We start from the raw sequence: 24,721 nt of genomic DNA, 5'->3' as shown, positions 1-24,721 counted from the left end.
TTCAGAAAGCTGTAGTGGGTCAGACCACCGGTGACCATGGCCTTTTTTGGTGCAAGTTTGGCTTTGGGAATTGCCTTGGAGGTTCTTCTTAGTCCACCCCCTGAGCCAGTCATCACTGCTTGTTGTATAAAATCCACTTTTCATCGCATGTCACAATCCAATCGAGAAATGGTTTGTAGTTGTTGTGTAGAATGAGAGAAGATGACACTTCAAAACGACGATTTTTTTTATTTTCAATCAGCTCATGAGGCATCCACTTACTGAGCTTTTTCACCTTTCCAAATTGCTTCAAATGCCAAACAACTGTAGAATGGTCAATGCTGAGTTCTTTGGGAACTTCTTGTGTAGTTGAAAGAGCATCAGCTTTGAGTGCTTTCCATTGGTCGTGGTCAACTTCCAATGGCTGCTGCTCCGCTCCTCATCTTCGTAGCTCTCATCTCCTTTGTGAAGCTTCTTGGACCACCACTAGACTGTATGTTCATTGACAGTTCCTGGGCCAAATGCCTTGTTAGTGTTGTGAGTTGTCTCCGCTGCCTTACCACCCATTTTGAACTCAAAGAAGAAAATTGCTCGAATTTGCTTTCTGTCTAACATCATGTCCATAGCCTACAATAAATATAAAATAAACAGTAAGTAATAAGTAATTAGCAAAAAAAAGCATAAAGTGAGAAAAACACATTAAAATGATGTATAACATAACCACATTTATTTAAGAATCTATTCCAATATCAAACGGCAAATTTCAACAATGCAAAATTCCTTTTGTACTACCCCAATAGGCAGTTTGCTTGAGAGTGTAACAAATGAATATAATAAAACTCAGTGCAAGACTGTATAGAAGGAAAAGGTGATTCTGATTTTAAACAAAACTAATTTCACTCATTTTCTCATATGAAGCACCAGGATATTTTTATCTGTGTGGTCAGGACAGGATTTCTTGTGGTTATACAGAGGACAAAGGATGCTGGCTGCTGAGTCCTTACCACATCTCTCGTTTTTTTCTGAAGTGATGATGACAAACTGGTTTCTGGAGAGACTCCGACTTGCAGTGACCCTTTAGAAATGGAGAGATCATTTACCTCAGTGTCTAGTCTTGCTTTGTCTTAGGCAAAGTTGTTTTCCTTGTCTGGATATTTTATGTCTTGAGTTCTATTCCTCATTTCCTCGCCACCTTATCTTTGGGGCTTCTATTCTGTTGGGTTATCTTGTCACTTGACTGACTGCATTTGCCATCAATGAACACAAGTTCTTTCTTTTACCATTTCCTGTTGTGTCTCCCAATGCATTCACAATCCTCTGTTTCCAGTCATAATCCTTTCCACACATCTCAGTGTTTCTGTTACAGATCTCTACAAGAAGGCACAGAGCAAAAAACGCAAGGAGACCCTCTGGTGCTGCAGAGCAGCTGAATGCCTTTATCTGCCTTGGAGTACCAGTGTTAGGCAGTATTCTTCTCTTGCCAGACACAAACCTCCTTTGAAAAATATTATTTTGGGGGATTTCTATATTGGCTAGAGTCTCAGTGTTTCTGTTAGTGAATTAAAGAAACCCTCTACATTATAACGACACCAATAGCCATCCATTCACCACGGATGCAGAGGAGATTTGTGTCAGGCAAATGCCTATCATAAATGGAAGTGCTGTTAATGAAAATAATTCACAAGTTTTTTGTCCTTGCAGTTCTCCTTTCGTCCTGGTATTCCTCCCTATGTTTTGTAGCTGTGTCATCAGTCGTCTTTGTATTGGTTTCCTGTATTGCCATAGACACATTCTTGCTTTGCTGTCCCACCATAAAAATACCGTTTACTATTCACACACAGCTACTACCATTTAAATGAGAGAAAAGCATTCTCAGCAAATTGGAGCAGTGCTCTAGAAGATCAGACAGGCTGCACAAATGCCTGCTCTTCAAATCTACTCATTGCCTTCAAAGCTGTCTTGTAAGGACTTAGGCATCACATTATCCAGTGGTTTTGTTTTCATCCTGACATGTGTCTAATAACTGTAGGGTATTTAAAGTGAATAGTAGGGGAAGACTTTGCCGGCAGTCCTAACTAGCACAGAAACACTTTTCTTCATTAAAGTCATACTTATTTCTGAGTTTTTTCTCAAGTCTGTGGTGTTGTTCCAAAATGCATCTTGGGAAGAATACAACCCATGTCTCACACATCAGAGACGATATCAAAGGTTGGAGTGAATGTGGTGTGGGGCTAGCAGGCACTGCCAGAACATGATGTATGGCTTTAGGCTTAAGCAGCTATGCAAGGTTCGTTTCTCACAAGGGACACAACTAGGCATCTGCCCTACTGTTTTTGCTGCTAATTTAATAGGAAAACAGCAGAACCCTTTCCTTTCAGAGCCTGGGTATCAGCTCTGGGCCAGACTTTCATACCGCAAAGCCAGTGCTGTGGATCAGCAAGTTCTAGAGCATGATGGGTCCCCTGTACCAGTGCCCAGATAGCTACACTGATGAATGGCTCAGCCCTAAGAAGGCTTTAAGGAAAGAGCACTGAGCATTACAGTTCTATTGGATGCAGAAAAATCTGTTTAGTGTCTCACTCATCAAAGTCCTCAGGTATTAGGGACCTTCAATCCACATACTTGAAAGGACAGATGGATAAAGCAGCTTCTCACTTCTGTTAATTACTTGTGACCCATTCTGTCTGTTCCCAGCAAAGTGACTTTCAAAACAGGCCAAGTACCAATTTTCCTGATGGCTGAACATTAAGAATTATGAAGTAAAGTTATGAAACATGGCATGAAAGGAAATTTCAGTACCATAATTACACACAAGACAGTAATGCAGAGACAGACTATGCATCAAACTATTAGCAAGCTATAGACACTCACAGTAAATCTCGGATGGACATCAGCCACTTTGTCATATCCATTTCCTACCACAGCAAACCTCCCAAGGATGCAGGAGCTGCTGCTGTGTGAATAGTTTAGCACCCTCCACCTGGTACCTGCACCAATACACAAGGGCATTTGAAACAAAACAGCTCTGAATATCCACACAGTGAGTGTCATGTATAATAAACAGTTAAGCCTCATGATTAGTGAGAGCTTTAGTTTGCAAGAATTAAAGTAATGTAACACTTCAGCGATCCTGTTGCTTAGGCAGATGATGTGTTGCTGCATTCATTAGGGAGTAATGAAAGGTGCTGAAAAGTCCTTGTAGCGAGTACGGAGGCAGACCAACAGGAAATCCTGAAACTAACCCCAGCCGGCTGTGTGGATACAGCTTGTGCATGAGAACATAACCAAGAGGACATTACTTGTGAGATGAGGTCCTTGTTGCTAATGAAGGAAGCCTTCAAGCCCCCTTGGAGGGGAGGAGGTTTGAGGAGAATAACCTCATTTTTTCTGTGTACACAGAACTGACAGGATCTGGATCAAGTTCCACATTCTGCTTGTGCAGACAAGCAGATAGTGATTTATCCCCCACTTCTTGACCTCACACACAAACTGACGTTCCCAAGGCTCTTGCAGACATCCTATATTTTCACAGAATCACAGAATGTCAGGGATTGGAAGGGACCTCGAAAGATCATCCAGTCCAAACCCCCCACTGGAGCAGGAACACCCAGATGAGGTTACACAGGAAGGTGTCCAGGCGGGTTTGAATGTCTGCAGAGAAGGAGACTCCACAGCCTCCCTGGGCAGCCTGGGCCAGTGTCTGGCACCCTCACTGAGAAGAAGTTTCTTCTCATATTTAAGTGGCACATCCTTTGTTCCAGTTTGAACCCATTACCCCTTGTCCTACCACTGGTTGTCACCAAGAAGAGCCTGGCTCCATCCTTGTGACACTCACCCTTTACATATTTATAAACATTAATGAGGTCACCGCTCAGTCTCCTCTTCTCCAAGCTGAAGAGCCCCAGCTCCCTCAGCCTTTCCTCATAAGGGAGATGCTCCACTCCCTTCATCATCTTTATTGCCCTGCACTGGACTCTCTCCAGCAGTTCCCTGTCCTTCTGGAACTGAGGGCTCAGAACTGGACACAATATTCCAGGTGTGGTCTCACCAGGGCAGAGTAGAGGGGCAGGAGAACCTCTCTGACCTACTGACCACCCCTCTTCTAATACACCCTAGGTACCATTGGCCTTCCTGGCCACAGGGGCCCAGTGCTGGCTCATGGTCATCCTGCTGTCCCCCAGGACCCCCAGGTCTCTTTCCCCTGCACTGCTCTCTAATAGGTCATTCCCCAACTCATACTGGAACTTCTTGCCCAGATGTAAGACTCTACACTTGCCCTTTTGCCACTCAGTAGTACCAACAGCTGCAGTGCTGCTGGCCTGACCCTTGCAAGCATATGCAGGGTTTGCCCAGTTCACAGGCTGCTGTTGGCTGGGATACGGGGTGACCCACCTACCTGTCAGGGACGTGCCTGAGTTCTGGCCAACCTCTTGGGGTCCTCACACCCCTCTGGGAAGTCACGAGTGTACAAGAGCTGCAGAGCTCTTCTTGAGGCAGGATCTCAGAGCAGGCGGTCTCAGGGTGATGGCATAGAAGGGGCTTTTGATATGTTCCCAAAATCCTTAGAGCCAAAGGGTCTGACAGGTCATGCTTGTGAAGAAAGCACCGCTGCTGGAGGTTTTAACTATGACACTTCAAACATACATGTTGCTGTGTGCTTCTGAGCTTCCTCTGCCTTTCCCAAGAGCCTTTTACAGAGGCATGGGAGGAGCTCCTGCCATGGAGAATGGGCTCTGGGGCCTGGCTGTGACTGTAAATCCAACCAGACAACTTCGATTCCTACCTCTGTGTATTACAGAGGGGAGCTTGGTGTTGTCTGGAAGTGAAGCAAAACAGCATGTGCTAAATTGTTTAGTTTCTATAGCACCTCTGGGTACCAGCCACCTCTTCCCAGCCAGCCCAGAAGAGCCTTGGAGGCCACACAAGTATTCAGAGACATCGTTCTGTAGGAATATGAGCTTCAGAAGAAGGTCTAGCTCTGATTACCGACTAGTTCTTTCCATTGCAGTGTTCAAAATGCTATTCAAGCCAGTTTCTGGATGTGTTTGAAGCCCATAACATGGCCGTGGACTCAGTCAGCTGGAATCCCTACCACTCGAAAGTCTTCATTTCCTGCAGCTCTGACTGGACAGTCAAGATCTGGGATCACACCATCGGGTAGGTCCTGCTGGGTCCTGGCATGGGTAGGGACATCCAGCCTGAAATGCCAGCTTCACATGTCGGCTCTGCTCATAACTCGGTCTCAGTATTCATCTTAGGTGTTGATATTGCTAACTGCTGTTTTATCTCTGTTTTTGGGGCTGATGACTCAGATTTGTAGTCCCCAGACATGAGGTATAAGATTTAACATCAGCTGCCCTAGGAACCTGCCAAGCAGTGCAGCTCAGCATGGAGCCTGGCCGCTTCACTTGGGACCTGGCGTTCTTCAGGCAGGACCTACTGTGGCAGGGTTATTCTGGAGCAATGCTATAGAGAAATGTCAAAAATGTTGAGGACTGGCTTATGGCTTCAGGAGCCAGATACCTTCGGAGATCCAGAGAGGCAAAAAACCCCCAAAAAAACAAACAAAAAAACCCCTTTAAAAATACATAATGAAGTTCAGGGTTAGTGTTTGAGGAACGTCTGGTTTCAATCAGGAAATTGATTTTGTTGTAAACCAGTCAGAGTCAAAAATTTCCTGTTGCCAATACTGCTCTAATATTCAATGTTGTCAGAAGTCCAGAAAGGGAAAATCATGTTTTCCCGCATGATTGTTAACCAGAGAGACACTATCTCACTCTGTGTATGTTGTGGGGAAGCTTTCAAAATGCTTTCAGAAAGAAAGAAACGTGCTGCCATCCTTCTCATCACAACAGGACCAATCCCAACCCCTTTGGGTTGGTGCTCAGCTTTGTTTTGCCTCTGGCTCACACCCTGGCTGGTATCTGGCATAAAGAAATGCCCCATCTCCCACTTCTGCAGCTGGCCTGGAACAACACAGGCCACAGCATCGAAGTGTTTGTAGCTCAATGGTTCACTTCCAGAGCAGCATGTGTTTAAATTACTTCTTCTCCATGGTCTTCTTTCACAGGACTCCCATGTTTGTCTTCGACCTGAATTCTGCTGTAGGGGACGTTGCATGGTCTCCTTACTCCTCCACGGTCTTTGCTGCAGTCACCACTGATGGCAAGGTGAGAGGCTGGGAGCAGCGCTGCTCTGATTCGAACTGAGAGAAAGTCAGGGGAGATTAGGGTTGAGCATGGGGATGGGTCAGCCCAGTCCTGGCCAGGCATGTCAGGGAGCTGCAGATCCCCCACAAGCAGGAATACACCACAGTGACGGACTGAGTTGGCTGCAGCTTGTCTGAGCTGCTTGCCTCAGCTTGACAGGGTCATTTTGGTAGCTCAAGGCCCAATAGCTACTAATTCCTTTTTGCTCAGTCTGATTACAGAGGACAGAGAAGTCATAAAGAAACAGAGATGAGGAAACATGGGCAACAGCATTTCTTACTTCTTCTTCCCCTAAGGTCCACCACACCCCTATGAGCAACAAGGCCAGAAATCTCTCAGCTACAGCCCAATCATGCAAACAGCTGATGTTAAATCACAAAGCAGAGGCCTCTTAGCAAAGGCTGAGGATCAGCTGCACAATTCACTGCAGCCTTGATAAACCCATCAGAAATGCTTGTGGGCCTTCTGCTCTAAGCACAGGTGCTTCTTGGGGGCCTAGGCCCCCCAGCCTCTAGCACAGGCAAGCCAAACCTCCCTGTAGTCCTACTTTTCTCCTCTTACTCCAGCACTCAGAGGGGAAAGCAAGGTTCAGAGAACAGGCTGCTTCTCCCTGTGCTCTCCTGCACTTGGCACATGTACACCTGGGCATTAATTGCTCACGCTACTCCAGCTGTATTAGGGAAGGTGTTGCGCATGCATGCAGGTCCCTGCGTGTTCTTGCATTGACCACATCAGTGTGCACATGTGCATCTTGCACATGCCAGGATAAAAACACTTAACTATGTGAAATCACCTTATTAACCAGTGCATCCCTGGGGATGGAGAGATGACACTCCATATCAGAGCACTCCTAATACAAGCTGACACCAGGGCATTGGTTCTGAATGCCCAAGGTATAGAGAAGTAATAGAATAAAGTGTTCATATACTTATATTGATATTAAAAAATCAATTATAGTAATATGCCCAGGGTCAACCAATAGAACTTTGTTCCAATTAAATAAAATCAAAATTTTACCACTGTATAAGGCTGTCTCTGAGAGTAATGATTTGGTAATGAAGTACTTAGACCAGTCCTAATATTGAAATAATGGCAGTTGTATTTTTGCCCCTGGCCATCCATTCTAGTAGCTCAGATGGTTAATTTGGGCTTGGCAAGTAGCCAGAGCACATAGCTATCCATCAACACTGGTTTTGTACTCTAAGACCACATTGCTCTGTCACCATGGGCTGTATGTTTTGCTGGTATAAATTGGAAAGTCTCTGCAGTTTGGCCAAATTACTCTAGCAAAAAGATGGCCTTTATATATCTCTATCATTGAATTGATGCCTTGGCAACTTTATTGCAGTTTAACCTTTATGTTATAGCTAAAAATTCATTTCACTGATACACTAGCTCAGGCTGTGAGTTTGTCTCTCCCAAGCTAAGCAATAGAAGTCTTTTCACTGTGACACCTGGACTCCCTGGAAAGCTCAGGATGCCACAGTGGAGAGCAGTGTTGGTGCTTTTCCCTTGCGGGCAGGGTCAGGATTGAGCCCCTTGTTCATGAATCTGTCTGTCCCCCTTCTCCCATATATCAGATAAAGGACTTGTATGAATGAAATTAATGCATTCAGTGTTACACATCCTCTGATTTGTTTTCCATGAGCAAAATTGTGTGCACCCCCAAACCCAGCAAGAGTCCTGCTGATGTTCAGAGCTTTGATCGAGTGCAGGGGTGAGCAGTGCAGGGTACTGTGGGTACCCCAACTGTATCCTGGGGCCTAACCATGGAGATGGAGATGGAGGTGGAGGTGGAGATGATGGAGATGGAGATGGAGATGATGGAGATGGAGATGGAGATGATGGAGATGTCTGCAGGCAGTGGTACATTCTGGGCAGCATGAGCAGATGGAGGGTAAACACTGCGCATACTTGGATTTCTTATTCACGTGGACACATTTCTGCAGTAAGAGCTCATCTCTAGGATTTGCGCTACACACTTGGGCCAAGTTCTTTCTCAGAGCTTCACCTGCTGTAGAGAAACTCATGCAGACTTGGCAAGAGTTTGTACAGTGGCATCTTTCTGTCCCACCCCTAACTTGTCGTCACCACTGCTGCAGTGACTCGTGTTGCGTTGTTGCAGAGTCACATCAGCTGCAGCATCTGTGGGCCTGGAGTTCAGGTGAGGGTATGGATAAGAGAGAAGACTGTCTGACTTGATAGCACTGCACCCAGAGTATCTCACCTTGGCTATCCTGCCTTGAATCTAATTCAGTAATCCTAATTAGGTCCTAATCTAGAAGGATCTAATTTTGCTTTATGCCTTTAGTCCCATACTGTGAGCAGAGTGGCCGTCAGCCAGCAGCAGCCCAGAATTGGGCTCCCTAGCAGGAAAGGACCAGGCAAGAGCTGCCTTCCCATCGCAACGGGCTGGCAAGAACTGATGTTGGTAGGAATCCCAGGCCTCTGCATTAGACGCTAACCATGCTGTTTTCAACAGGGTGCATCCGAGACACGGCTTACTTTCTATTTTGAACAGAACCTTCTAGATCTGCAATGGAAGTAGAATAAATAGTTGTTTACAGCCTTTTTGTTCTTGGACATCTTCCACTTTGTAACAGGGCGCACTTCTTGGGAATAGCTCAGCACCTTGCAAAGGGCAGTGTCCATTAGTGCTGGGGAAAAAAATCTACATTAACAGGATACAAAAAACTATAGGATATGCAGCCAGAAAATAAAACATTAAAGGCCTTCTGTTCATAAACAGCATCTAGCTTTGCATCCGCACATAATTATGGCTGCAAAACTTGAAGGTTACCTGGAGGTGATTTTAAAATTAGGCCCTAATTGCAGTCTTAAAGGGATACCTGGCATATTTTGAAAGAACACATTTCCTTATTCAAGCTGATGCTCTGTGCCCAAAAAGTGTGTGTCAGCCCCCTGTCTCCTAAGACTGGCTTGGAAATCAGGGTATTTTAGAATCTAAAAATCTCTTAATGCCCATAAATCCAGGAGGTGGGGATTTAAGAAAAGCTGTAAATATCAGGGGCATTATGATAAAATGTGTGTGTTGGCAGCTGGGTATCTGCTTTAGACAGCACCACCTCTTCATAAATAACTTGAATGTGCATGTTCTGTAGCTGGCACAGTGAATACTAACTGCTACTATTGCTCTTTATCATGTTCTGGGTAATTTCCTTAGTCTCTTGCTCTGCCTGATGACCATTTTATTTCAAAATGAGTATGTGTGATTTGCAATGAAAATTGAAATTAAATAAAATGGTCACTGAGACGTGGACATCCGTGCCAACACCACCTGGAAAATAACTCCCAATTCTATAACTAAGTACCTAAATAAGTGGCCTGATTTTAAAAGGGCTGGACAGCCACCTGATTTCATGGAAACAAGTCTCTGTGCGCTGCTCAGAAAGGTTGCTATAGAGCATTCAGCTTTGGTTTCAATCAGTGTGCTAAGTCTGCTGCAGTTTTGGTCTGTGATTGCATTTCAGATGGCACTTATGTTCCTTGAAGACTCCACAGTGGTTCATAAAGCAGACAGGTGGAGAGATTTCTTATTTCTAAACATGACTCCTGCAGCTCAGTTGGCTGGCAGAAACTCGGTGATCTCTTCAGGCCATCTCCTACAAGGACCTAGGTGCAGATACTGATGTGATTAGCACTGAAATAAAATTAGGTTAGAGAACACATAGTTTAGCTTAGGTTGTAAATGGTAAAAGCCATGAAGAAAAAAAGATAACTGGGATGAGAGACCTGCTTTGGAAATTAAAAAACTATGGAGATGGATTTGGATGCCTGGACTCCTACATTTAGGCTTCAGGAGATCTGGGCCTGTTGGTCAGTTTGTCATAAAGACAGAGGGCAGAGAAACAGGAAGGGCTGGAATTCAATCCCTGTGGCATTCAGCAGGATTTGCCTTTGGGAGTTTGCTTTAAGCCCACCTCAAACTTACACATAAAACAGAAAAAAAATATTGAACAATGTAAAAGCAGGAATCGGATACCTGAAATTTCCTTCTTGGTCTTCTTTTACTTGCTTTCCTTAAGTAGGGAAATGGTACTGTCAGGTTGTGCTGTACAAGGGCAATGCTGCAAACCTCCATGTCCAGCTCACTCCAGCCATACGGATGCTTTCTCATGGTTAATTCATACATGAAGTGTTACACCTGTTAAAAAAGCCAGACACCCATGTCACAAGTGTCCCCAAGCTGTGTGCCATAGCTGTCCCATGCGATGGCTGTAATGGCATGGTCAAGCTGGGTTTGTTCAGCCTGGAGAAGGAAGCCAGCAGCATCCTGCCTGTGCCTACAGGGAGGCCATTGAGAAGTTACAACTAAGCTCTTCACAGCACTGCATGAAGGGATGATGAGACACAATAGCCGAAATGAGTTGAAATGAGATGTTTGGATTTGATATAAGGAAAAACTTTCACTGGGAAGGCTGCCAAGTAATGGAACAGCTTGTCCAGAGAAGTTGTGCCATCTCTGTCCATGTAGGTTTTCAAGGCCAGATTGGGCAGAGCCCTGAGCAACTGCATCTGACCTCAGAGCTAATGCTGCCAGGGGCAGGAGGTTGGAGTAGAGACTTCTGGGTGTCTCTTCCAACCTGAATTACCTTCTAACTCTCTGGTTCTATGAAATGTCCTTGTGTGAGGAGGAGGATTGTGGGGGTTATACAAAAGGCTTGGGATCACATGCTAAATGCAAGTACATTTACCCTCATGTTTTTGTGGTTTGTATCCTTCATGACTAATGCAGCATGAGCAAGGTGATGTTATAGCCATTTTTAGTAAATATTGATAGCCTCAATGCCATCCAAGTGTGCACTCTGCAGAGAAAGCCGCTCAGACAAATGCTCTAGGGCTTTTCCCCATTACTGAAGCTGTTGACCTTTCAAGATGTGAAATACTTGGAATGACCCAAACCTTCAGGAAATTACATAATGCTTTGTGCAGCTCAGGAAGTGGATGTGCCCTTTCCTACTTATAGAAACGTATTTTACTGAACAACAGTTTTGTATGAGAAGTCTTGAAGACCAGGTTCCTCCTGTATCTCACGTACAGGACAAGATGCTGAAGAAAAGTCCGTGCTCTTGATACCCATCCTTTCTCAGCTGGGAGAGAAACACTTGTTTAGTACTGGCATGTGTGTGTGTGTGTGTGTGTGTGTGTGTGTGTGTGTGTTCATAGAGTAATTTCCTGCCCTTTTAACACTGACCAGCAGCAGAACCCAATCTCTGTCTTTAAAAGCATGACAAATTTTGCAGATAAGAGGCTTGCCATACCTTTCAGGTTTGTGAATATTTCACTGAGTATTTGGACCTAATCCTGGCTCATCTTGTAGGGCACAAATCAGGGATGCCAGCAGACCTCTCGGCATCAGTCGATGCTTTTGCCCAGGGGAGTCAGAACTGCGAATGCCTCATAGCTACAGATGTACCAGACACATCAGAGTCTTTCCTCTTTCCCTTCTGCAGTAGCCCATGGGGTTTGTCCCTGCCTTATGGGGTCACCACTAGCTCTGCAGAGCTGGGATAAGGCATCTCTTGGCTCTCTGCACCATGGCCAGGGCAGTTACTGGGCTCTGAAAACAGGAAATGAGTGCAGATCCCTTTGCTGTCACCCAGAAGGACCTTTGAGTATGCTGAAGTGGGCAGGGTTTTTCTTAAAATGGTTTTGAAATTGCATTCACAGAATAAGTGGTTCTTTTCTGGTAAAACTATTAATTTTCTTCTGCCGCAAAACCTAAAAGGCTCACTCTTATTCCCTGCTGAATCTTTGAGATTGATGTGGACTGCTGGGCAGACTTATGTCAGCTTCAAAACAAGGGCTGGTGGCATGTCAAAGCTCAAGGAGGTAGATGGGAAGAGTCCCTCGAATTAGTTCTACCTCCACTTTGTGCCAGTCTGACTGTCCTCCCTTCTTCTCACCCACCCACTGGGCTCTCTGTGTGCTGGCATTGCTCTCCTCTAGGAAGTTGCTTTTAGGGCATAAAACCAGCCTGGAAGACTTTGGTTTGTCCCTGCAGGGTCTGAGCCCTCACCTCTATCCTGCTGCAGCTCACATCCCTTCAGAGGGTGCTTTGGTGGGCTTCAAGCCGCAAGGTGTACAGCATCAGGATGTGACTGCTCACTCACATCCCTTAGCTGCTGAATTGCAGGTGACATGAGTTTGTCAGCACCGTGGTTGGTTTCAGTGCAAAGTCAAACTGATAAATTTAAACCCTTTTTGTCAGTGTCTTTGCAAGGATTGTTTTGTACACAGATGCTTTCAGACCAGTTTTTCAATACTAAAGCTATTGCTCTTTCAGGTTATGAAATAAAACATTTTTACAAAACCCACCTGCAGAGATTAACTAGTTCGTTCAGTTTGCTTTCTTCTGCTTGTGTGGAGTATGTGAGTGAAAAAACTACGTGGGCAGCATCTCCAAAGATTTTGTTGTTTGAGCTGTTAGACTTCATATAAAAACCTACTGGGGCACAGGGCCCATCAGGAGTATCTGACACAGTTTAGAGAACTACTCCTAGGTGCCTCTCTGCTCCATGCTGTTGACCAGCACTGAGAATGGCCCCTCACTCAGGTTTCAATTTGAAAATGGGGACAATTGGCATGTGAAGAGATGGAGCTTGGTCCCAGTCTATCAGGACATAGTTTCAGCCTGAGATCAGGGGGTGGGCTGTGAGTCACAGTAAAGAGAGCACAGGGGGACTGGCACAACTGGGCTGTATTCATGTAGCACAGCCTTGGGAGATTTGTGCTGGGGCATATAAAGAACTGTGTGGAAAGGTCTCCCTGTTCTTCTCTAGGTATGTGAAATGGGATGGCAGAGTGGGGAAGTGTCAGAGAACTTCAGTAAAGGCTCTTTGCCCAGTGTTCAGGAGCGTGACAGTGCAGGAGAGACCAGGCAACCCTAATACGCTATTCAGAAAGATCAAATCATTGAATGGTCTATTTGTAAGCATTGGTAGATCAAGGAACAGCCAGACTACTGAGGCTTTAGTAAGATCATATTGCATAAAACTGATCTAATACTGTTCTTGAAAGTAACCGGCCTGGTAGATCAGAGGAAGAAGATGTAATACACACTTACAGGTTGTCTTTGGGAATGCAGTTGGCAAAAGCCCATAATAAAACTACAAGGCAGGTGAGAAGGTGGATGTGGCATGATGGAACTCACTGTGTGCAGTACAGCTGGGGATGCTTTGGGGACTGGGACTGGCACTGAAACCCAGCAGTCACTGTGATGGGACCAAGGGAACAGGACTTACAAGTGTTTTGGTGACAGAAGCGACATTGTGAATGAGCTTGACAACCTCAGCGGCAATTTGCAATCAGGGAGATGAAATTCAATAAAGACACAAACCAAATGTGCAAAATGAAATGAGCGCTAATTGGAGAAGCAGCAGGACTGCAAAGGAGGCTGGCGCTGGTGCCTGCGCTGCCGTGCTCTTGCTAACACTGTGCTGCCAAGTCGAACCCAGCGAGATGCAAAGGAGAGTCACTTGATGAGCACAAACGGGGTTCGTGCTGGACTTTGGATACTGGTGTCTATGGAAGGGTCGTCTCCACTGTTGCAGAAGGGGTTGCAGTGTAGCACAGAGGTACCAGCTGCTGTCTTCAGCTTAGCTATTGCATAAGTTCAGCACAGATTAGTTTATCTGTTTGACTTTCACGTTTCAGAAGTGATTTGGAAAGTAACACTAAATTTAGTGAAGAGTGCAAGGAGGCTTTTTCAAAGCATGCTATTAATATTAAAGAGTGTGTGGGGAAAAATAGTCATGGGCAACATGACAGAATCATGTTAGACCAAACTGAAGCGCAGCCAGCTTAGGGGTAGGATGTATCACCTATTTAGCACCAGATAAAAGCATTCAGAAGTGTGCAGGACTGAGGCATGAAGGAGATTATCCTAATCACTGAGCCTCTCGGAGTGGAGCCAGGCTGGCAGAGGTGGTGACTGAGAGGGAAGTTGGCTGGGATAAGCAAGCCCCTTCTTGTAAAACGATGTGAAAGGGTGTTCAGAAGACATCAAATGGTCCTCACAACCTGTCTGAATGAATAGCAGCTCTTCTGCCCGCCGAGGTTTCGATTTTGTACTGACTCGGAGGAGCCGAGTCAAATCAGCTGAGGCTGATGCTGGTTTCTTACCATGTCAAATTGGGAGTGACCCAGTTCTTACCAATGGAAGAAAAGCTGAGAGATACAGCCCTACAGGGAAGCAGCTGCTACAGTTAAGCCAGGAGACAAAGACCTTTTGTTCTTCGCCGTGCCACGCACCCTGGAGCAGCGGATGGGCATGCTGCAGGACAGAGGGATGTGCTTGGCCCTCTCCTGTACCCCAGGACGTGCAGCCAGCTCCCGGCTGGCAAAGCTCACCCAGCACAGCCCAAAGAGCAGCTTTAATGCTTATCTTCCTGAGCTCAAAGCTACCTCCAAACATACCTGCAGCAGAGCTGGGGTCAGTCCTTGGCCACTAGAATAAAGGTGGTGTGAAAGTCCCTGTGTTTATGGGTCAGTCTGGTGCTGGTGTCTGGGCAACCAAGGACCAGCATTCCTGTGTCATCCTCATAGAAGCAAGGTGGAAACAAACGTTTTCTGAGTTGAGTCTCCTTTCTTTCTGCCAAGCCTCTGACTGCCCCAGGTGTCAGAGGGACCAAGGACTGTCCGACAACCCTTTGTAAGTCAAAATTGTCCTCCTAGGAAAAATTAACTACTGAAGGCTGTTCTGGCTGCAGTAGGAGTATAGTAATTGTGCAAATAAGTCCTCCACCGCGTGGCACTTTGGCTTTGATGCAAGCTGGATCTGCCCTGCCTGCCCGGTGCCATTAGGATTCTCCAGCAGTTGTCTTGGTGCTAGACAGGGGCTGGGGCTGGCCTGCCCCCTTGTTAAATGTATTACCTATGAGTTTGAAACAAATCATCTATGGAGTTTGCAAATGGATGAAGTATCATGATCAGAAAAGAAAAGTATCATGATCAGTCAAGAAAATTAGGGAAATCCATCACAACGACAGTGAAAGTCAAGCGGTGAAAGAGATGTCAACTGGTAAAGGGCAACATCATATTTAATTATCCCTCACCTTTTGCTCTTGCACTGATTTTATTCTTTGTTGCCAAGTTACCAGGTACATCTGCCTTGTTCTTACACACATATGTATTTCCCCCCAGCCTTGGTTCTTGTTGCTGTCAGGTTGTTTTTGAGCATGCTAGCATTGCCCAGACCTCTGGGGAAAGCTTGTAGGCCTGGAACAAAAGGACAGCAAAGGCTGCAGTCACTGCAGATCCAGTGTATGTTCAAGGAATGCAATAAAGGATTGATCTAAGTAGCTCTTCAGCTCCCTTCTTTGTGGGCCACCAGAGTCCAGTAGTTTGTTTCGCTGGCAGAGAGGTTCTTTGCTTTCAAGTGGTGCTTTTTGGAGGCTTCAGCTCTCCCGCGGATCCCCTGGCATCTCCCTCCCTGGCTTGCTTGGCTGCTGTGCTGCAGGGCATGGGGTGACAGCAGAGTGTGAGGACAGAGGGATTCAAGTCACCTCGGAGCAGCTGAGGGCCTGGAATGACTTTCAGACTGTAAGTTCAGTTTGCAGAGTGGGTGGGGAGAAGTGAGATGTTCAAAACTCTGAACGAATTTTGACACTGGAGCTACGGTAATAACCTTGGATGTGCACTGTGCTGTGCTTATAGAGCAGCCATGCAAAGCCTCAGTGGAGAACTGCTGGATTTTGGGAGGTGGCATATATTTGTGTGATTCATAGAGAGAGGAGCTGTTGGTTTGGGTGCAAGTGGACTTGATTTCTTCTCTGGCTGTTTGAGAGTCAGGCATCGAAGCAGCTCCTTTATGTCAAATATTGTCTGCAACAGTAACACAACAGAGTTAGATCCATTATTACCTGTAGGTCAAGCGTGGAGGCTCTGTTGTTACCCTGATGGTAATTTTAAAAAGTACTTATTGAATAAAAAGCATCAGAAGCATCAGATAGACACTATAAGATTCATCTGATGCCATCTCAGACACAGCTAGGCATCTACTTTGTTCAGTGCTCCTCTTCAGCTGCTACTGACTTACCCAGTTACTGTCCTTCTATCAAGGAAAAGTTCTCTTTGAACATCTGCCTGGCGTATCTACCAACAGACTGTCCAGCACGTTGATCCTGTGAGTCTAGGTTTATTTTGCTGTTGTCGATGCCGGCTCATGAATCCCCACACTGCAATGAACTGCTTAGCTCAACAGCTTGGAGGGTGGTACATGTCCTCCTGCACTTCCTTGGGATGGGCATGCAGGTTTACAGGGAGCATAAATAAAATAGCTCTTGGAGTCTTTGGTTACTGCCCAGTGCTTTATTCTCCCTGGGGATCTGCAGCTAAGCTGGGGGAAGTGAAGGAGAGTTCTTGCACTTTCAGACATTTCAGACGTTTTCAGATTTGTTTTACCTCTCTCACTGTGCCTCTCCCCAGGTGTCTTGTTCTCGGAGTCTTCTTTATGTCCCTCTGAGAGAGTGGCCACACATTGTTACTAAGGACTCGGTAACAAAAGAAGTGAACTACCCTTTCCCATTATCTGAATGCTTATTAGCAGAGAGAATGAAAGTGTCTGCCATGGTCTGTGAGCAACAGGACTGCAGACCCTGCCGGTCTCTGGTTTGCTTCTACAGGATTTGCAGAAGGTATCTGATAAAAGCCAGTTTATTGCCAAGAGGCTCCGCATCCATCTCTGGGCACATGCGCCACCGTGGAAACACTTTTTGAGGGCTGAGAATCAGAGGTTTGAAACCTCCACCGTGCAGTTTCTAAACTGCTCCTGAATAAGTGTGGGTGAGTGAGTGTGGTGGCCCCAGGTCTCAGCACCTGCAAGGAGGGAAGTGCTGGGACCAGCCTAAGGCAGCATGAGAAGACATGATGTGCAGAACTGGGCAGGAAAGATGGGGCAGTTCACAGAAGCACCCTCACTGGTTTGTAAACTCTCACAAGGATACTGCTTTGACATGCTTTTTGTGCCTACGCAGTTCTCAGTGCCATCACAGGGCACTGTGCTGCCACGTTACTTTATGCTGTCTTCCCATCAAAGTCACACTTTCTGCTTTAGGGACCCTGAGCAAGGTACTGTCTTTCCCATCGATTTGTTAAACAGTCAAGTGTCACATTTTGACCAGCATCTCCACCTTGCTGTGTTGCTGGAGATAAAAGTCTGGGTGATGCCATGATACTGAGTGAGCCATTGGGGGCCAGATGGGTGGGAGCAAGTCTGCCCTGTGAGCTGTAGGAGCCCAGGATGGTGTGACACGTTGTATGTCAGTGAATACATAAATATGCTTGACTGCCACTTGTGGAAAGTTACACAAATATAATAAAAAATGCGAGTTTGCACGAGCTGCCTGACCGTGTCTGGTTGGCAGCTGTCATCTGGGTGCTGCCTGCCCTGAAAAGGAGGGTGCCCTGTGGAGGCATCTGATCTCCATGGAGAGGATTTGGATGCGGCTCTGGCTCTGGTCATCTTGGCTCCCTGTGAGTCTTATACCTGAGTCACATGTGGGGTCTGGTGGCACTTCTGTGGGTCATGGTTGGACTTCTCTGGGTCATGCACAGAGAGGGCTCATCCTGCAAGACCTGAGAGGCTTCTTTGCTTGGAAGCAGTGGTCTGTAATCTGGAGGGATAGGGGCCACTGGGGCAGTGAATCAAGAGAAGCTCTGTGCTGTTGGTGAGTCTCTGGGAGATTCAGATGGATCTTACTCCATAATCCTTAATCCTGGGACATGAGCCAGCAGGACAGCTCACAGGATGAGGAACCTCAAGGGACAGCTGCAGCTTTTCAGTCTCCCATTCTTTGGGCAGAAGACCCTGCCCCAAGCCTCAGGTAGATCTTCAGATGGTGCCGGTCATGTGCGGCTCTGCTGCATCATTAAGTGTTGTGGGAAGCCCTGAGTGTCTTTTAGTTTACTCTCAAAATACCAGTAACAGTGTTGTTCTGGCCCTATTTCCCTCTCTCCTGAGAGTGCCTGTAAGCCTCTAAATTAGAGCGCCTGAAGTCTTTCCTAATGTTCGTGGCCCACCCCTCCATCTGGAGCGTCTGACAGCTGATACGAGGCTGATGTTTCCCGCTGAAGAACTGAAATAGTTTGTTCTTTTCCATGATTCCCTTGGCAAAGGAAAACAAGCCCATTTGTTTAGAAGCTCATAAAAGAGGAGCTTTATAGTAGGAACATTCATAAACTTGTTTGCTTTTGACCTTCTCCACATTGCTGATGGTTTCGCGTTCTTGTCCCGGGCATTGTGCTTGTCTGGGCTGTCAGTAGCCTTTTTGAAAAACAAGCTCACCCAGAGTAATTTGCATGGCTCAGCACTCCGACACTGAGCCTTCAGACGTGCCATTATTCCCCACTGCAGTGCTGGTAGGGCACGCAGGTGTGATACATTGACAGCCTTATGGAACAGCGGTGCAGACCTGGCTGCTGAAAAGAAAACTGGCCACTAATTCCATGTTTTACTTTGTTTTGGTGTTGTTTTTGTTTTTCTAGATTAATTGATGCTGCTCAGGAAATGAGCATTTCCCAGGCTCTTAAGTTATTAAGAACTGAGGTTGTGCCATGAGGGGGAGGGCTGAATTGTGCCCTTAAATGAATGAAAATGTATTCTGTGATGGCAAGCAAATAGACCTTGGTTAATGGGGGGGGGGTTAATATTCTTAAAAGAGAGCTTGATCCTTTTCAGAGATAGTAGGATGGCAGGTATAAAGTACAAGCCAGGCCAGTCACCTTTGTTTGTGCCTAGAGGTAGAAAATTGGGATTACTTTGGCTGTACTGTGGGACCTCAAGTGTCAGGTCTTGATTCAGAATTTAGTGCTGGCATCTCATATTTTGAGAAGATAAAAATGAAATCCTTTTTTCCACCTATGCTTCTGCTGACTGGGGAATGTGTATCTGAAGTGCAGATCCTCACATTTGACTGATGCTTTGGATTCCCATCTTGAATTATGAACTGTTGTGGATTTCTTCAAAATAAGCTTGAGAATCCTGTCCACTTTCCAAGCTCTTTCTTATCTGGAAAAGGCTTATTTTTCTTCACTGTAGAGGGAATCTTCTTCATCTTGTTTCTGCGTCTGTAAAACCTTTGTATGGTTCTCCTGCCCAGACCAAGGACATCACAAATTGCTAGATGTTGAGTCCTCTGAGGGCAGAACAGCTCACAGGACTGCCTGGAATTGCTCAGCTCTTTGCTATACATGGATTCAGATAAAATTCACCAACTCCTAGGCGTATGGTGGGAAAGTAGATGCACTGAACTGGTACAAAACCTTCCATGCTGTTTGGAATAAGCTTTCATAGGATAACACTCTCAGACTTCAGATAATTCCTAGATTCAAATTGTGAGCATGGCACAATGTTGAAATAAATGGTCTCATCTCTCTCCTAAGTGCTAGTAAACAAGACACAGCTGGCAGGAGATGTACAAGTAGTTCAGTCCTAATTTTCCCCGTATTCCCACTGTACTTGTTAGCATAAAATATTCCCTTCCTTACTTTTCTGAAGACAGAAAAGGGAAAATAAATATGAGGCTGCAAGTCTCTAGGGTGGATTCAAGATGGGAGTCCAGCATGCTGGAGACTGCTCGCTTCATCATTGGGGAAGAGAGGGACGTCATGTTTTATTAGCCTTTGCAGGCTGTAGCCATGATGGGAGCTAATTGCAATTATGGGGAGATAATGTTACGGTAACACATTCTCTCAAGTGACTACCACTGTTCCCTCTGGGGTCATGACAAAACGTGCATCACTGTGCAGCTGGTGATGTGGCAGGCCTGTGTCACTGCTGGATTGGTGCCAGCGGGAATCCCGCCTGAGCGGAGCCCTGGATCTGTCTCTCTCCATCCTCACCTTTCCCATTCAGCCAGTCTCTCCCTGGCACTTCTCTCAGTGCTGAGGGAGAAGGATGCAGGCATAGCACGTGAAGCAGCTGGGCTGGAGTGGGCTGCCAGCACCAAGCTGTCCTGTGCTGCACATTTGTCTGTGCTTCCCTGGCTTTTCCCCAGGGTACACCCTTAATCATACTGCCCATGTTCCCATCACTTCCCTATTAATTACTGGTTTGAGTCTTCAATGTTATTATTAAGCTGGAAATATTGTAATAAGGGGTAATAAGTATTTCTGACAGCATTCCCCGGTTTGTGGATCAGTTTGTGTTAGACTCTGATTTAGCACATGGTTGTCTCGTTACTCGCAGTGCTGAGAAGGGAGGCTATGACCTCCGGTTTTGGTAATGCTGGCACTGAGCCTTCTCCAGTCCAGATCAGCTGGAGCCTTGCCAAGGGTTTTGGAAGGGGCTTGCACCCACAGGAGGGAACTTGTCCTCACCCCCTGAGCACTTGCAGGACGGGGACAGTCCCTCAAAAGCAAAAGGCAGTTTCTGAACACTGGTTGCTTAAAAGAGGGCAAAGGCCTGACTGCAGATGGAAATTGTGGGGTGAGGCTGCCCTTCTGTGGGACCTTTTCTCTCTGATTTCCTCAGCTGTTGTGCTGCTGCTGAGGGATGTTCCTGACTGATTAACCCCTTTTGTGTTCTTTGCATTTTTTTTTCTCCAGGCCCATGTGTTTGATCTGAACGTTAATAAGTATGAAGCTCTTTGCACCCAGCTAGTGGTGAACAAGATGAAAAGTAGAATAACCCATATCCAGTTTAACCCTGTCTACCCTGTTGTCGTCATTGGAGGTGAACGAGGCTTTGTTGTCACCTTGAAGCTCTCTCCCAACCTGCGCAAGATGCCCAAGGTAAGGACAACGTGCATTCCCATAACGGAGGTACTTCACCACAGAAGGTCTCTTCATGCCTTATCACTGTCTCCTCTCCTTCTGTGCAATGACACTGGCGTTGCTGCTCTCTCTAGCAAAGTGTTTAAGATTACGTCAAGCCTTTTGGGTAGGATGTTTGGGATGCTGGATCCCTGCCTCTGTTCCTGTATGAATAAGAAGGCTCAGTTTGCTCCTAGACAGGAGAGGCGACTGGTCGGATGGGGGTTTGCTGTCTGTGGGCACTTTCTCACCATGGTCCAGACAAGCCCAGAAGCCCTGCAGAGGTTCATTTGTTTCCCAAAGCTCACATCTTTCCTGAGCTTTGGGTTTTATTTGCAAAACTCCTTGAAACCAAGTAAAGGAGTTCCTTCCCAAGTCCTCACACAGAACCCATGCATCCCAGCTTCTTGCTGTCTTGGATCATCAGAGCCTGTCCCTTGACCACTGTGTGATCTCTTCTGTAAGTGAGCAAGCACTGTCTTTAATCTGTGAGGAGACTTGGGATCCTTTTCTCAAGAAAAAGCAGAGAGATGCATGTACCTCTGTGAGCTGGTAAAGTCCCTTTTCCCACCCAGCCAAGAGGGCCAGTTGTGAAGGATGATGACCTCTCCCACATGGATCCTTTACTAGAGTTTCTGGGCTTCATCCAGCTATGAGCTGAATGTCAGTAAATGCAGTATCCTTTCTGAGACCATGTAATTCTCACACCCAGTCATCTCTTGTTTAGTGGAGCTTTTTCAGTTTCAGAGTTTTTAGAACTGATTTGAGAAAGCAATCTCTCAAGATTATAATTTTTTATTTATATACTCCCAAGGGTTATATATACTCTGCTAACCCACTATATTAGGCAGGGTCTCTGACCAGGAACTAATCACCCTGGTGTCTCTCTAGAGTCTTCTGGGTAATCTAGGGACATGGTTTAGTGCTAGATTTAGGTTATGGTTGGACTCGATGATCTTAAGAGTCTCTTCCAACCAAAATGATTCTATGATTTTCAAAAGGTTCCTTCAGCTGGACACCACTGAAATGTGAATCTTCCTTGTGCTGAGAGGGCATAGAAAACACAGTAGCATGGCAGTCTGTTTGGGGGTGAGTGTGGGAGCTGTGGAGGAGAATGTCTCATATGCTTCACACCTTTCTATTTCTGTTGAAACCTAGCCCAAGGCCATCCAAGCTCCCAGGGCTGTCATCAGCTTGGCTCAGGACAAGTTTCCTGATTGCTTTGTGAGTCCTTCCTGGGCATGGGCAAGCACCCTATCTCCCATGGACCCTGGCTGCAGAAGGGTTCAGCAGTGGAGATGGGTCACACACGCATAAACGCAGCTGCTCTCCTCCATACTCCAGCTGTGGGATGAGCAGCACCAAGCAATACTGTGCTGTGTGTCAGAATGAATTAAAATGTCTCCTTCCATTCCTGATGGCCAGCAGCAGCCCTCCGTGCAGGTATGAATGTCATAATCTCCCTTTGCCAACTTTCTTCAGAGGCAAATTGCGTATTGTTGAGAAAGCAGTTTAAACTGTGAGTTCAGAAGTGGCTCCATCACTTATAGCTGACCTTAAGCCAATAGGTACCATATCCACAGCAACATATAAATGGGATGGAAATGGACTCTGCTGCTCTGATGTTATTAAGCTATCTGTCTTCTGCTTGCTTGGTGAGGTTTGGAGGGACACTAAGCACTGAACTAAATGTTTTCTGCACATGTCGAGAAGGAGGAGGGATGATCAGGTGTGGCTGGTGATGTGTGCAGGTCCTCTGGCTACATCCAACTCTTCTCTGAAAGTGATGAGAATTTAAAACGGATGACATATATTGTGGTGACAAAGTGGTAGACCTGGCCCAGCCAGCTCAGTAGTATTTCTGTGCCACTGACCCCATCTTTAGTGACGGATGCGACATCTGCTGCACCAAATGCTGGCATCTGGGCCCCTGTGGTGAGGAGGTTTAGCAGCTGTGAGAGGGTGTTTTAACAGAGGACAGTCAAGCCCCGGCAGAACAAGCAGTGGCACCTGCTGCATTGTCTCGTCCACCTCCTTGCTGTGCCAGCACCAGCCTTCATGTCCTTAACTAGCAGCAAGCCTCCAGCCATGTTTGCAGGAGTGTCATCTCACTCTGAGGAGTCAAATGTACTTCCAGAGTATTGATCCTGGCTCCTCCAAGGATAAAGCTGGTGTGCTCTTTAAGCCTTTACTTGCTGCAGCCAGCTTTCCTCTGTGAAATGACTTAACCTCTCCCTGTTTTCTGGGAGATCCCAGTGCTAAGTCAACAGTTGCAGAATATCTAGAGGTTTTATAAGTGGAGAGGGTCCAAAACTGTGCAAAGGAGTCCTGGCATCCCAGCTACCTCCTGGCAGACAGAGAAACCTGTGTGTGCCTGGCTCAGGACCTGGGTAGCCCAATCTGGTCTCTCCAGCACTTGATCCCCAGAAAGCCCAGTAGGGAAACCTGCTCAGCACCAAGGAGGAGAAGCCATGGCCGGTGCTTCTGGAGAATCATAGAATCACAGAATGTCCTGAGTTGGAAGGGACCCACAAGGATCATCGAGTCCAACTCCTGTCCCTGCACAGGACAACCCCACAGTTCACACCATGTGTCTGAGGGTGTTGTCCAGTCTCTTCTTGAACACTGTCAGGCTTGGGGCCATGACACCTCCCTGGGGAGCCTGTTCCAGTGTCCAGCACCCTCTGGGTGAAGAACCTGTTCCTAATGCCCAACCTGAACCTCCCCTGGCACATCTTCCTGCTGTTCCCTCAGGTTCTGTCATTGATCACCAGAGAGATGAGCACAGGTCCCCCCTCCTCCCCTTGTGAGGAAGCTATAACCGTGATGAGGTTTTCCCTCAGACTCCACCGGGCTTGGACATTGAGGCCTTCACACCAACCCCAGAATCTGTGAGCTCAACTGCCTGGTCTTGTTTCCACTAACTCCTTTGGAGATGGGAAGGTGCCTTTTGCTGGGCTCTGGCAGAACTCAGGGTGCCAATGGGACAGGGCAGCCAGGGGCTCATCCAGGTCCCACTGTCCCTTTGTTTCACATCGGCGTCACAGGGATTTGCCTGTGAAGCTTCTCCACTAACGTCTTGCACAGCTGGAACAGATGTTTTTGACAGCTCTGACTAGCAGACCGATCACCTCTTTTTGAGAGAGATCTTAATAGCCATATGTAATTTCACACCCTCTTTCTTCCCCTAAAAGGAGATGTGGTGGTGTCTGCTCTATGTTCTGTGGATTTTTTGGCTGCTGCTGGGTTTTCCAAGACAAGGCTCACCAAAAGAGACTGAGCTAACTTCATCCCAATGGGATTTCAGCAGATCTGAATTTATTCTGGTTTGCCTGTTAGTTAAAGCTGGTGTGGTGGATGAGTGGAAATAGGGAGGGTAAGGACTCCTGGGTTCGTGTCAGACTTTGGTTCATTCCTTTCTTTGTGTCCTTGAGCAAGGAGGGGAGGTTCAAGAGCTCTTTAAATAATTCACAGAGTTGATCTGCAGCTTAATTAATTCATGTTTGTTAAACACTTTGGGATCTTTAAGAAGTGTTATTTAATACTCTGGGTTTTGCTGTCAGCGGTATTAGCACAGCCTCATTTATGAACACTTGGCAGAACAAAGTATGCCAAGAGGGGAACTTCTTGAAAGCACGCAAGTGGTGTTTTCAGAAGTTACTTTCACCAAGACACACAACAAAAGCTTAAAAAAATGCCTAAAACTCCCTGTGAGTTTCAGCTTCCTAAATCATTCGGTGGCACACAGGAGAAGGTGC

At 46.3% G+C, this 24,721-nt stretch overlaps 1 protein-coding gene across 1 annotated transcript in view; it reads left to right on the top strand.

Moving 5' to 3' along the window:
• DNAI1 (dynein axonemal intermediate chain 1) overlaps positions 1 to 24,721 on the top strand; it is a 146,138-nt gene that overhangs the window by 96,086 nt on the left and 25,331 nt on the right. The window contains exons 17-19 of the mRNA XM_065861043.2: positions 4,988 to 5,136; positions 6,050 to 6,149; positions 20,757 to 20,942. Of these exons, the coding sequence (XP_065717115.1) occupies positions 4,988 to 5,136; positions 6,050 to 6,149; positions 20,757 to 20,942 (435 nt within the window). The remainder of the gene's footprint in view (positions 1 to 4,987; positions 5,137 to 6,049; positions 6,150 to 20,756; positions 20,943 to 24,721) is intronic.

Source organism: Patagioenas fasciata, chromosome Z (assembly GCF_037038585.1).
Source record: "Patagioenas fasciata isolate bPatFas1 chromosome Z, bPatFas1.hap1, whole genome shotgun sequence".
In the NCBI taxonomy this organism is placed as follows: domain Eukaryota; kingdom Metazoa; phylum Chordata; class Aves; order Columbiformes; family Columbidae; genus Patagioenas; species Patagioenas fasciata.
Note: the sequence above shows the minus strand (reverse complement) of the source record. Positions and strands in the feature narration are given on the sequence as shown.